This window comes from Mustela nigripes, chromosome 1, assembly GCF_022355385.1.
Source record: "Mustela nigripes isolate SB6536 chromosome 1, MUSNIG.SB6536, whole genome shotgun sequence".
NCBI lineage: Eukaryota > Metazoa > Chordata > Mammalia > Carnivora > Mustelidae > Mustela > Mustela nigripes.
The window spans coordinates 199753430-199766552 of NC_081557.1; the positions used below are offsets into that span (position 1 = coordinate 199753430).

The 13123-nt window shown below is 45.0% G+C and overlaps 1 protein-coding gene across 1 annotated transcript in view; it reads right to left on the reverse strand.

Moving 5' to 3' along the window:
* Positions 1-10232: 10232 nt before the first annotated feature.
* The window catches only part of TBC1D9 (TBC1 domain family member 9), a 121600-nt gene continuing 118709 nt past the window's right edge, over positions 10233-13123 (reverse strand). Inside the window, exon 21 of the mRNA XM_059378601.1 lies at positions 10233-12366. Coding sequence (XP_059234584.1) covers positions 11644-12366 — 723 coding nt within the window. The 3' untranslated portion in view covers positions 10233-11643. The remainder of the gene's footprint in view (positions 12367-13123) is intronic.

Sequence of the window (13123 nt, forward strand, 5' to 3'; positions counted from 1 at the left end):
ACGCTTGTGTCAAGCTCTTCTCGATAATATCATTTCAGTTACACTTGAATTTGAGGCTCTGCGCTCCTTCTCAGCCCTGATTGTCTGGAGCATGAAGGGGAAATGTATCCATTTAGTTTTGACTGGAGAAGTGAAACTTTAACTGGAATGCATTAAATGTGGGTCTAAAATTCAATCACAGGAAAAGTCACAGTCTTTAGCCCAACATTACCCCCTAGTGGGACACAAAAGAATAGATGCTAACCAGGGTATATGGGATGCAAACAAGCAGGTGTAACTAGAGGTTTTGTGTCTGCTCTATGGCAAATACTGGGGCTCTTAAGAATGCAATTTATTTATTTATTTATTCTTAAATTTTACTTATTTCAGAGAGAGAGAGCAGGTACACAGGTATGAGCAGGGGAGGTACAGAGGGAGAAGCAGACTCCGCGCTGAGCAGGGAGCCAGACTCAGGGCTTGATCCTCGGATCCTAGGATCCTGAGCCACCCCGGCGCCCCAAGAATACCACTTAAAAATACACTTCTGAAGGGTACCTGGGTGGCTTGGTCAGTTGGGCATCTGCCTTCAGCCCGGGTCATGATCCCAGGATCCTGGAAGCAAGCCCCACATGGGACTCCTTGCTCAGCAGGGAGCCTGCTTCTCCCTCTCCCTCTGTTGCTCCCCAGCTCGTTCTCTCTCTATCAGGTAAATAAAATCTTTAAAAATTATATACTTCCCATTTGGAAAGTCACTAGGCTTCAGAGAAGGTGGAGCAATTTATTATGCTTAATAACCTGCTCATTTTCTTTAATTCTATCCTCCTGTTGTTGCCATAGTGAATGGCATGTAAGAATTGGAGAAACAAAAACAGATCTGATCTCATGGAAATGATGCAATGTTGTAGAACACAAGATACCAAAGGTTGGAAGATAAATCCAGAATAAATCTAAAGGACTGGTAAACATTTCAAGAAATATTCAGCTATCTCTATTATGAGAAAATTTCAACTTAAAATATCGTCTTTCACTGATTGGATTAATACAAATTAAAAGGTTGTGGAGGGGTCCCTGGGTGGCTCAGTTGGTTAAGCAGCTGCCTTCAGCTCAGGTCATGATCTCAGGGTCCTGGGATTGAGCCCCACATTGGGGGGTGGGGGGTTTCCTGCTCAGCGGGGAGTCTGCTTCACCCTCTGCCAGTACTGCTTCCCCAGGGTTATGCTCGCTCTCTCTTTCAGATAAGTAAATGAAAGAAGTAAAAACAGAGCTACCCCATGACCCTGCAATTGCACTACTGGGTATTTACCTCAAAGATACAGATATAGTGAAAAGAAGGGTCATCTGTACCCCAATGCTCATGGGGTACAGAAATGGCCAGCAGCAATGACCACAGTCACCAAACCAAACTGTGGAAAGAACCAAGATGCTCTTCAACAGACAAATGGATAAGGAAGATGAGGTCCATATACACTATGGAGTATTGTGCCTCCATCAGAAAGGATGAATACCCAACTTTTGTAGCAACATGGATGGGACTGGAAGAGATTATGCTGAGTGAAGTAAGTCAAGCAGAGAGAGTCAATTATCATATGGTTTCACTTACTTGTGGAGCATAAGAAATAACACGGAGGACATTAGGAGATGGAGGAGAGAAGTGACTTGGGGAAAATGGAGGGGGAGACAAACCATGAGAGACTGTGGACTCTGAGAAACAAACAGGGTTTTGGAGGGGAGGGGTGTGGGGCATTGGGTGAGCCTGGTGGTGGGTATTAAGGAGGGCACGTATTGCATGGATGACTGGGTGTGGTGCATAAACAATGAATTCTGGAACACTGAAAAAAATTAAATTTTTTAAAAAATTAAAAAATAAAAGGTGGTTGACTTCAAAAGTTGAAGACAGCACCGGCTGTTGGTGGGAGTGTGAGAGCAAGTAGATTGTTTTGAAAGGTGATCTGGTGGCTATTTGTTACTATTTTTAATGGGCATTTTACTCCTTCAATTCTACCCCAAGGAAATATTCTTATATATGCCACAATGTCTCTACAGTGCTATTTTCTCCCACAGTGTTTATAATAAGAAGACTCTACTTATTATAAACAGTGAAATAATGAAATAGTGAAAGCCCACCAGCTGGGAGGGGGAAGGCAGGTGTGGTATGGGATATTCCTTTTCTATGGAATATTGGGCTGTCATGAATATAAATGAGGTAGATTTACATATTTGAACAAGATTAGCTCTCTCTGACACTTAGGTGGAAAAAATGGAATCACAGAATAACTTTCAATTTGATCTCATTTTCCTTTTTTTTTTTAAATGCATGTGGATAAACGTTTTTATAAATTCATACAACAAATGAGCCTCAATCCATCAAGGTTACCTACCTCCGTTAGGAAATGGGATTTGAGGTGCTAGTCGAGGAAGACTTTCTTTCCACCTAATTTTCTGTTGTTGGGTATGGGTGTTTGTTTTCAGTTGCTGCATCTGTGTATTCCTTGCATGTAAAAAGCAAACAAAATAGTTATTGTGTGATGTTCATGCAGGTGCAGTAATGTCTACTGGAGCCTTCTTTGCTGTATTTTATCGAGAGTTTCTATTTAACAAAGTAGAAGGCTGTGCAGTGACAAGTCTTTCCACCAAGTGTCATTTTCCAAGAAATCTCAGTATGTGGTAAACATTTTTCTGGAGAAATGTGTGAATCTGTAATCTTCCAGAGAGTCTGTCTGAATCGTTTCCTGGCTTGGTCACTGCCCAAGTCAGCCCTGTTGACCCAGGGCTCTAGACTGAGCAGTGGTGGGCGAGGTGGCAACAGAGTTCCAGCCCAAGGACTTCAGCCCTTATTCTCTTCACAGCAAACCCCTGAACCTCTTCAAGCCACTGAGGAGACAACTCGCTCTACAAAAATCCTCCATTTTGCTCTTCCCTATTCAGAAAGAAGAAGGAATTCCAAAGGAGATTCTGAAATCTCCATGTCAACCTGTGTGTTTTATGAAAGCTACTTCACAGACTACTTCCTTTTCAAAGGAGTTTGTAATTTTGTATTTTGCTTAAGTCTTTTGGAAAGCCCCTGTACTCCGGTTAACTTCACGAAACAAGCATTTACAAATTCCCTGATTGCATAATGCCTCTCTTCCTCCTCCTCCTTCTTCTTCTTCTCCTTTCTTCTTCTTCTATTATTTATTTATTTGACAGACAGAGATCACAAGTAGGCAGAAAGGCAGGCAGAGAGAGAGTGGGGGAAGCAGGTTCCCCGCCGAGCGGCGAGCCCGATGCAGGGCTCGATATGCAGAGCTCGATCCCAGAACCCTGGGATCATGACCTGAGCTGAAGGCAGAGGTTTTAACCCACTGAGCCACCCAGGTGCCCCTGTAATACCTTGTCTTCTTCATGAGACCAGCTGCTGAGGAAATCACCCAGTGCCCCATTGCAAAATGTGTTGTGCTTTCATTTTTTTTCATTAACTTTTTATTAATAGTCTTCTCAGCTTCAATAAGCACTTCTTTGACTTCTTTCAAGAAGGACCCAGTGAGGGACCGCAGGGTGGCTCAGTCGTTGAAGCATCTGCCTTCGGCTCAGGTCATGATCCCAGGGTCTTGGAATCGAGCCCTGAATTGGACTCCCTGCTCAGTGGGAAGCCTGCTTCTCCATCTCCCACCTCCCCTGCTTGTGTTCCCCCTCTCACTGTCTCTTTCTCTGTCAAATAAATAAATAAGTAAATCTTTAAAAAAGAAAGGCCCAGTGAATTCAGGTATTACTTCTCTTTTTTTCCCTTTGCTCTGATGTGTAGTTCGTTACTTCTCATTGTGAGAAGAGATACTGCGTTATATCATGCTGGGCATACCTGATGTTTCAATTTATTTTATACAAGACTATCTTTATACAATTAATTTTATACAATAAATACAAATAACAAAAATACGATTTTTTTTTAAAGATTTTATTTATTTGCCACAGAGAGAGAGAAATCACAAGTAGGCAGAGAGGCAGGCAGACAGAGAGGGGGAAGCAGGCTCTCCGCTGAGGAGAGAGCCCGACTCAGGGCTCGATCCCAAGACCCTGAAGTCATGACCTGAGCCGAAGGCAGAGGCCCAACCCACTGAGACACCCAGGTACCCCCCAAAATACAAATAATTTTATACAAGTATTCAATTTATACAAAACTAATGTCCAAATACCAAATACTCACTTTTTGGCTCCTGATGAAATGTCATCTTGACCACATCCTATTTTATACCAAGATCTCTTTCACTTCCAAAACTTAAAAAGCCAACACTTTCCTTTACATCTTGAGCTAGACCTAAAAAAGTTGCCACGGGAGTTGAGGGAGGAGTTCATTAACATACATGGCTCACAGATTTTGACAGCATGACAGAGGATGCTGTAAATAATGCACCAAAACCAGCCAGTGGGGAAAATGAATAAACTGTAGTACCTTCCACTCTAGGTTCTTCTCCTCTCAGAATATGGACCAGTGCTGAGAAATCAGTTTCTATGTAGACAGGGAGTGACTCATCATAACTGTTCCTATGTGCTTGTTTATTTTTCTATAGGAAGTTGGGGCGGGAGAGGAACATGATTACACTGAAGTTTTAGAAAGATCATATAACAGCAGGTTAAAAGAGTAACTGGAGGGTATGAGGGGAGACTAGAGGCAGAAAATTAAAGTGGCCATGACCCCGCAATCTTTATCCTTTCAAACACTTGCCACAAACATGAATGTGTACATATGAAAGTGTGGCATCATGAACTTACAGACTTCATCATTTTCTTTCTTGTTAGCCAGTGATTACAGGAGTAACTCTCATACTCAGCCTGACCAATAGCGAAGGGGCTACTGTGAATGACTGCCTTCCAGTTATTAAGAGAAACAGACCCAGTTAAGGAAAGTTGCATTGGGGTTGCAAGGGTCAGGGGCTATAAATCCATATGTAGCCTTTCATCAGAGCATCAGTCTCTGGCCTGCTCTGGATGACAGAGGATGCTGTAAATCCCACTTTGAGGCATGAAGTTTGACCATCAGATATTGTGCAAAGCTGTCAAGAAAAGTCAAGGTGCTGAGAGCTTGCTTGACCTACCATAGACTGAGCACGCTCTGTTAAGTAGGAAGCAATAGAGCTTCTCAAGTCATGCAGCAGGCAGCTGGGATTGCTACTGTAGTTTAAGGATAACCTTTTTTTTAAAAGTGTAGTTCCAAGTGATGAGGATTGATCAAATATTAACATGAGCCTCATAAAATCTTGGACCAGGATGCCTGGGTGGTTTAGTGGGTTAAACTTCTGCCTTTGGCTCAGGTCATGGTCCTGGGATCCTAGGATCAAGCCCCACATTGGGCTCCCTACTCAGCCGGGGAGCCGGCTTTTCCCTCTCCTTTTGCCCCTCCCCCTGCTTATGCCCCTTCTCTCTCATAAACAGATAAAATCTTAAAAAAAAAAAACACAAAACTATCTTGGACCTACCGACAAGTACAGAGCCAGACTGATTGCATACTTGGGAACAAACAGAGGAATCCGGATTAAGAGGTGTTTAGAGGGGCACCTGGGTGGCTCATGCCTTTGGCTCAGTTATGATCTCAGGTTTCTGGGATCGAGACCCATATCAGGCTCTTTGCTCAGCAGGGAGCCTGCTTCCCCCTTTCTTTCTGCCTGCTTCTCTGTCTACTTATGATCTCTCTCTGTGTATCAAATAAATAAATAATAAACGAATAAATAAAATCTTTAAAAAAAAAAGAGGTGTTTAGAAAAAACAATGGCTAGGTCTTGGTAACTAGAAGTGGATTACATGCTATCAGGAGGAATCAAAGATAACTCACATTTCTGGCTTCAGGTACCAATGGATATTAGTGTACTTAATTAAGCTAAGAAATGACAAAGGGAATATGTTCTAGGGAGAACATAGCAAGTCCAACTTTTCAGATGCATATGGTACATTCAGGAAATGAGAGTGCGGAAAAAGCTTGGAACTCCCAAGGCACTCAGTACCTACTTGTTGAATGAAACAGTACAGGAGAGAAGCTTGAGCTGAGATAATCTTCTCCAGTCAATAGCAGACAGATGAAGTTGAAACAGCTGAAGTGGGTGAGCTCCTTCAGGACAAGCAGTGGAGAAGACAGCCTTAGGGGATTGCTGGGATACCCATTGCGTATGGGGTGGCAAAGGAAGGCAGGCCAGGACAACTGATGGAGGCTTTGTCTAAGAGAGAAAAGGGAATCACAGAGACCATGCAAGGGAGGAGGGAGTTTTAATGTGGGAACTCAATAGATCTAAATGTCACAGAGAGAGGAATTAAGAACTGGAAAGCATCTATTGGGTTCAGGAATTTGGGAAAGCACCGGTGTTCTAAGCTTCAGTGCCCTGGTGAATCCCCAAGTCATACTGAAGTGAAGGGAAGTCAGATTGGAAATGAAAACATGGAGGTGGAAGATGGCACTACTCTTTCATGATATTTGGGGCTGTAATACTGTCGATAAATCCGTAAATAGAGTGTGTAAGAGAGCTAAGGAATTGAATATATGAAGATGCTCAAGACAAAAGAGGTAAAAGGATCCCAAATTTTCTCCAAAATGGAGGAAGGAGAAATCAGATTGCAGGTTCATATAAATTTGTAGTCGAGGGACTAAAAGTGGAACGTTGCAACTGATAGCGCCGGTTCTTTGAGCGAATCAAATTTTTTACCTAAGAAGGGGCAGGAGTGGGATTAGGGGTCTTTAAGAACCCAGCCAAGAATTAAAGTAGCTATTTTGGGATTAGGAGGACTGGATTAAGGACCTGGAAAGGAATCGTTGAGTGGCAGACGGAGCTCCTCTGAAAATTGTATCAGCACGGATCTATAGAGTGGGAACTCCCCCCACCCCCAGCAGCCCACTGAAGAGGGCAGATGTTTGTAATGATTCAAGATTTGGTGATCACAGAGTGGCCACCACAAGTGGTTTCCTCAGAAGGTGGAGGAGCCGGGAAGACAGTGGTTGAAGAGACCACCACCGGATCGAATCTGGTGAGGAAATTCAGAGAAAGACGTGGCAAACTAACCGAGGCTTAGAGGCGGGGTGGGGGTGGGGGCGCCTGGGTAGGGGGGATTGTGCACAGGCACAGCGGGAGACACGGAGCTGCAGAGATAGGTTGATGTTCTGAGATACAGTGGGGAGTTGAAACCACAGAAATCAAGTTTGGAGTCTTTGGGGAGTGTGGTGGAGTGTTCTTTCTACAGATGCTTACGTTTCCCTGGTGGTGGCAAAAGGGAGAGGGGTGCAGAGAGGACGTCTGTGATGTGGATGCTAAGTACTTGGTGAATGCTGGCGAGGACTCAGGGAAACCCAGATTGGTAGAGGCGACGGGGACCAGGGGGCCCAGTTCTCTGACACACCTCTCCCTGTGGCATAGAGTCTAGCTCCCTCCGTTTTGGTCTGACTGGGCCTGTGACTGCTTTAACCCCTGCGTGGATGGGTCCCTACTCTAGGAGTAAGGGCGGAGGAAAAAGCCATGGCCAGCTCTTAACCTGAATCATGACAGTGATTCTTAACCTGCCCGTCCGCTTCGAATATTGTGCTTCTACCATGATTCTCATTCGTGTGCTCAGAATTATTCTTGACATCTAAGTCCGAACATGCCACCTCTGCTCCCGTCTGTAGGATGCTCCATCTCAGAGCGAAAAGCAAGAGTCTTTTCACTGGCCTCGGAGATCCTGTGAGCTCTGGTTCCCAGTTACTGCTCTGCCTCATGTCTAATGTCTTCCCTCTGCTCATACACAGATCCTTCTTTTGCCTTCAACTTACCAGGCAGCTTCCTACTTCAGGGGCCTTTGTACTGGTGGTTTCTTTTGTCTGAGATGCTCTTCCCTCAGGTATGGGTGTGGCTCACTCAAAAGGTACCTCTGTGAGGTACTCTTCCCTGAGAGTTCCTGCGTCTTTATTTTTTTTTAATGCCCATGTCACTCACATAACATATATGGCATTTATCTCGCTTATTGTCTATTTCCCTTATCAGAGTGTAAATTTCTCTTAAGGACAGGGACTTCTGATCTGTGTCATTTGCTGCTGTACTCTGGGTGCCTAAAACAGCATAGGAGCTGGGCGATAATCATGGAATAACGTAAATTCACTAGCTCTTTTCCCGAGGACTCAAAAGATTCTCCAGTCCAGTCCCAGTGACATGACTTCAGTCTAGCTGGTACCTGCCCTTCAAGGAGTCTAAGGATTTCAGTTTGTAGAGTCAGATCTGGCCCCTCTGTGAAGGGGAAGGAGAGGAAGCAGCTGTCAACCCAGCAAGCCCTCATCTGCAGCTTTCCTCTCAGCCATGTGCTTCTAGCTGCTTCTACCTTCCTCCGGGCAACCAGGCACATCAACAAAGATCACAGGTAGAGAAACCTGGTCCTTAAGCTCAGCCTGTGCCCATCTGTTGGTTCCTTTGTCTGGCTCCCTAAGCTTTCCTTTTAAGGAATTAGACTGTCAAGAATGTGTTCAACAAAAGGCACAGGGCCCTGAACGTTATGTAAAGAGTCATCTTAAAGCAGAAAATTGGGTACAATGCTTTGTACTCACCACATCCACTGCTAAAGAGTTCACTGTAACAGAGGCGCCTTCCTCTGGGATGGGGAGTGAAGAGTGCCCACTCAGCGGCTCTTCCCCCGGAGGTATCCAAAATGAGGCAGCTTGGACACTCCCTCTGAGTTTCTCTCCGTTAAGACTCAAGAACGAAAGTAGCTCTACGTTTTGGCCCCTGAGACAAAGCTTCAGGCAGAGATCAGCTCACAACTGGGAGGCAGCTATTGAATCCCTGGGGACAGGAAAAGTACAAGCACCAAGAGCTGCCATCTGCCTGGCTGCCTGGGTCCCCACACCACATACCTCGAAGGGGGATGAGCATGCTGTGCGCCCCTCATCCTTCTCATTGCCTTGCTGGCCCTTCCACGTAGCTGTCCCCTTCCTCTCCGGAATCAGACTTGAAGTAGCGCTGGATGGAACAAGGTTAGATCTGTGGTTTCTCTGGCCCACCCACTTCCCTAGCCTCCAGGCCCCAAGTGGTTTCTTCCTTTCCCCAAGCAGTTTTCTTTGGAATTTTCATAGGTAAAAGCTCCACTGAGGCCAAGGCCCAGCACTCTGTAGCTCAGAGCTCACGGGGATGCCAGGTCAAGCTGTTGAGGGTAGACACAAGAGCCACCATCTGGAGGGTGTAATGAACATTAGCCTGGGAATCTCGTCATCACAGAGCCAGCTCAAAGGGGACCACTAAGAGTCAATCACCGTCAGCTCAAGAGGAGAAACTAAAAAGACACAACAGAACCGTTAAAACTTGAAACTTTTTTCAGAAAATGCTCTTTGAAATGCACTAACCGCCTTCTGGAGGCTGAGGAGGGTGGGCTGACAGGCCTGTTTGTCTCACAGGCTAAGCAGTAAATAACCATCTCCAAGGCTAAGGGCTCCTGTAGCTTCGAGAAGCAGGTGGACTACGCATGGCCATTACGGAGTGTGTTCCTGCGGTGACCTGGTGAGGGTGGTATTACAACCCGGCATCCGCAGAGATACCCGCTTTCAGGACACACCGGTCAAGGCTCCTTTCTCAAGAGTTCTGGAGAGTCCTGACTCCTTTGGTTTATCTAGGGCAAGACATTTAAATGCATTCTTACTCCCCTCCCCAATCCATCTTTGATTTTGGCAAGGTAGAGGTGAGCAGGAATATCGGCTTTTTCTTTCTCTTTCTCTTCCTTCCTTAGAGTTGTGAGAGAGAGTGAGCATGAGTGGGGGAGGAGCAGAGGGAGAGGGAGAGGCAGACTCCCCGCTGAGCAAGGAGCCTGACATGGGGCTCGATCCCAAGATTCTAGAATCATGACCCCAGTGGAAGGCAGACGCCCAACTGGCGGAGCCACCCAGGTGCCCCTAAAGGTAGAAAACACGTGATGTAATAATGTGTAACCATCTTAAAGTTAAATGAAATAAATTACTGGTCACTCAACTAGATAAAAACCCAATGGTACTACAATGTATTAATGAGGATGAAACGAGGGATTTTCATCCTTTAATCTCTTGCAGTTTAAGTTAAATAATTAGAAACTGATAAGCATTCTCTTATTTTAAATATACCCATTCAAGCATAGATCACTGGATATTTCTTATCTCAAAATATTTGCCTGTAAGCCCTGGTTTACTTAAAATGGTTGCCCAAATAGAATCACGACCCCCCCCCCAACCACCACCACCCACAACATTGTGGAAAGAGTCACGTTATTGCCTTAAGCAGGAACTCAAGCACTGAGATGAAAGCCATATCTGAATATCTGATGTATTTTATTTGTTCACATTGGTCCTACTTGAGGTTAACACTACTTCATCGGACAGTTTAAAAATCATTCTGTAAACAAAATAAAAAACAGCAGCAAGAGCTAAAATAAAAACACAAGGAGTCATAAAGGAATGTGTTGACAGGAACGCCGAATAAGCAAAGAAAATGTGACCATGATGATGATTCAACAGGAGAGAACACCTTCAGTGTCTGTAAAAGGCAAAACTGTAATAGTAATAAAATTAAAAAAAAGAAAAAGCAAGAATCCAAAGTGCAGGTGCGCTAGTCTTCTTTTCCACATCCATTCAGGAAATAGATAGAGCATCCTATTCTCTTAATAAAGTGACAAGTTCTGCTTTAAAACATTCAGGTACGTTATCTTGCAGATTTTTTTTAAAGTTTACATGATCTCTACTTTACAGTGATTTAACTGGAAAGATGATCATAAGCGATACATGGCATGATTTCTAGAATCTATGGAGAGTATAGAAATGATAAAGTTTATTGTTTTAGTTTTTGCTTTATTTGCAGTGAGTAACAAGAAGCTGAAGATCCAGTATCAGAAGCATCAGTACTTTTACTCTTTCCAGAAAAGAAATCAAGAAAAAAAAAAATCCTGAGCCCTCTGTCATCTTTGTTGCCATTTTCAGATTCTCTGTAACAAAAGACTGTTCATTTTCCCTGAATTCTGGTCAGCTGACTTAAATAATCAGAATAGTTTTCCAATGCAAAACCAGTCTGGTATTGGTCCAGATTGATCAAATAGAAGTGTCATTCTGGCATCATGTAAAAATCACTTACACGTTCATAATTGTTTAGAACCTCAAACATTTCCTCCTTGAAAGGAAACATCTGTCGAATATGATTTCTGAATAGAGGAATTTTATGAAATGTATTTCAAATCTTAAAAAACATTTTGAATGCTCCCTCTGATGGTACAGAATTTCCCTCAGCTGACATTGCCTTTTTCTTTTGGGAACATTCTTGTGTTCGTGGCATTTCATTTTCCTATGGATCCAGGTTCATTTAGAAAGCCCAAATACACAAATGGCCGTTGCCTTATTTAGCATTAAACAGCACTATTTTTTTAAACCACGTATACAGCTCAACAGCAAGATTAAAATACACACATATCACGGACAGATTCATCTCTGTTTGGAATTCACGGAATAAACTGTATTCTGGTAAATCCCCCTCCCCCCAAGACCTACATCGAGGCGTTTAAATATTTCTCCAACGGTTTTCATTGTATTATATTATGAAAACACGAGGCTTCAAGCCACGTACTAATAAATATTTAATTTAAAAGGAAGAAAGAAACCCCGACACAGAACATTTAAAAACAAAACAAAACCCTTCCCCTCCCCCACCCCACCCGTCCCCAGTGAAGGCGCAGGTGTCAGCCCGACATGGCAGAGATCTCATAGTCACTGGCCGAGGTCAGGGGCTTGCCCATCATCCGGATGTTTTTTGCACTGGTGATTCTGGCCATCATGCACACGGGCTTGTCAAAGTACTTCACCAGGGCCGGCTCAGTCAGGAGGGAGGCCAGGAACTGCTCGAAGGTGATGGCCCAGTCCCGGTCCAGGCTGGTGCTCCGGGGCAGTGCCGCCGTGCCCTGGCCGCTGCGCACCAGGACTGTGTCCTCCCCGATGTCCTCGCAGTGCAGCTTGTCCTCCTCGTGGGAGCCGGCACTCAGCACTGAGTACGAGGACATGGAGCTGTCATCCTTGGTGTCATCGTCGGAAATCAGCATGGAGGAGCAGGCCCCGTTGTCCCGGGGAGAAGAGTCCTCCAGCTTAATGTCCTCCATCTGGCCTCCTAGGGAGTGCTCCTCACCCTCCACCGTCAGGCTGGCTGGGAGGGGCTCAACAGACTCCACCACGTAGGCCTGGCTGGGCCCTTTCTTGGGGAAGAGCATGCCCGGGATGCCCGGGGGGCAGGTGGGCCCGCTGCCCCCGCTGCCACCCTCCTTTGCAGGCTGGGTGACAAAGAGCTTGCCGACCTCCCCAATCTCCAGCAGGAGGCTGGTCACCGCTGCAGTGGCGTGGTAGAGCTCCTGCTCATTGGGGTCTTCGCTGAACATGTTGTACATTGTCTTACACAGCTCTATAAACTGGCCCTGAGAAGGGATTTGGAAAAACACAAAGGATGTGAGAATCTCATGGGAGGCACCGAGGCAGGACCAAAGCGAACTGCAAAGCGATTTAGTATTAGGGCTCCTGGAAGTGCCTGGGTGGCTCAGTGGGTGAAACGTCTGTCTTCTGCTCAGGTCATGATCCCAGGCTCTTGGGATCAAGCCCCACATTGGGCTCCCTGCTCAGCGGGGAGCCTGCTTCTCCCTCTGCCTGCCGTTCCCCCTGCTTGTGCTCTCTCTGTGTCAAATAAAATAAATAAAATCTTTAAAAAAAATATTAGGGCTCCTGAAAGACTCTGGAAAAGTCCCAGATGTCAGATGAATTGATGGGTTGTTTAAACTCTCTTTATTCATGTTTGCATTCCACTTAATTTGACAATTTTCCAACATCCATAAACATAGAAAGAATGAGATAATAACCCTTCATGTACCTGTCACCTGGAGTCAAGAATGACCGTCAGACAATTGCTCCACTAACTCTTCCCCCTCTGTTCAAGTACCATAAATTAATTTTGTCATCTCACTTCACATCTACACACTTCAATATGTAGTAGTAGAATGACGTACTATATGTCACCAGCTGACACCAGCTACACTTCAGTATGTAGCCATGGGGAGGCTCCAATCCCCTCCCCCATGACACATCTGCTCGTGTCCCTGGACGCCCCACCCACATGGTTTATCTGCTCTCCCCACAGGAAACTCAGCATTGTCATCCTGCCTTACAATTACTTATATTGTT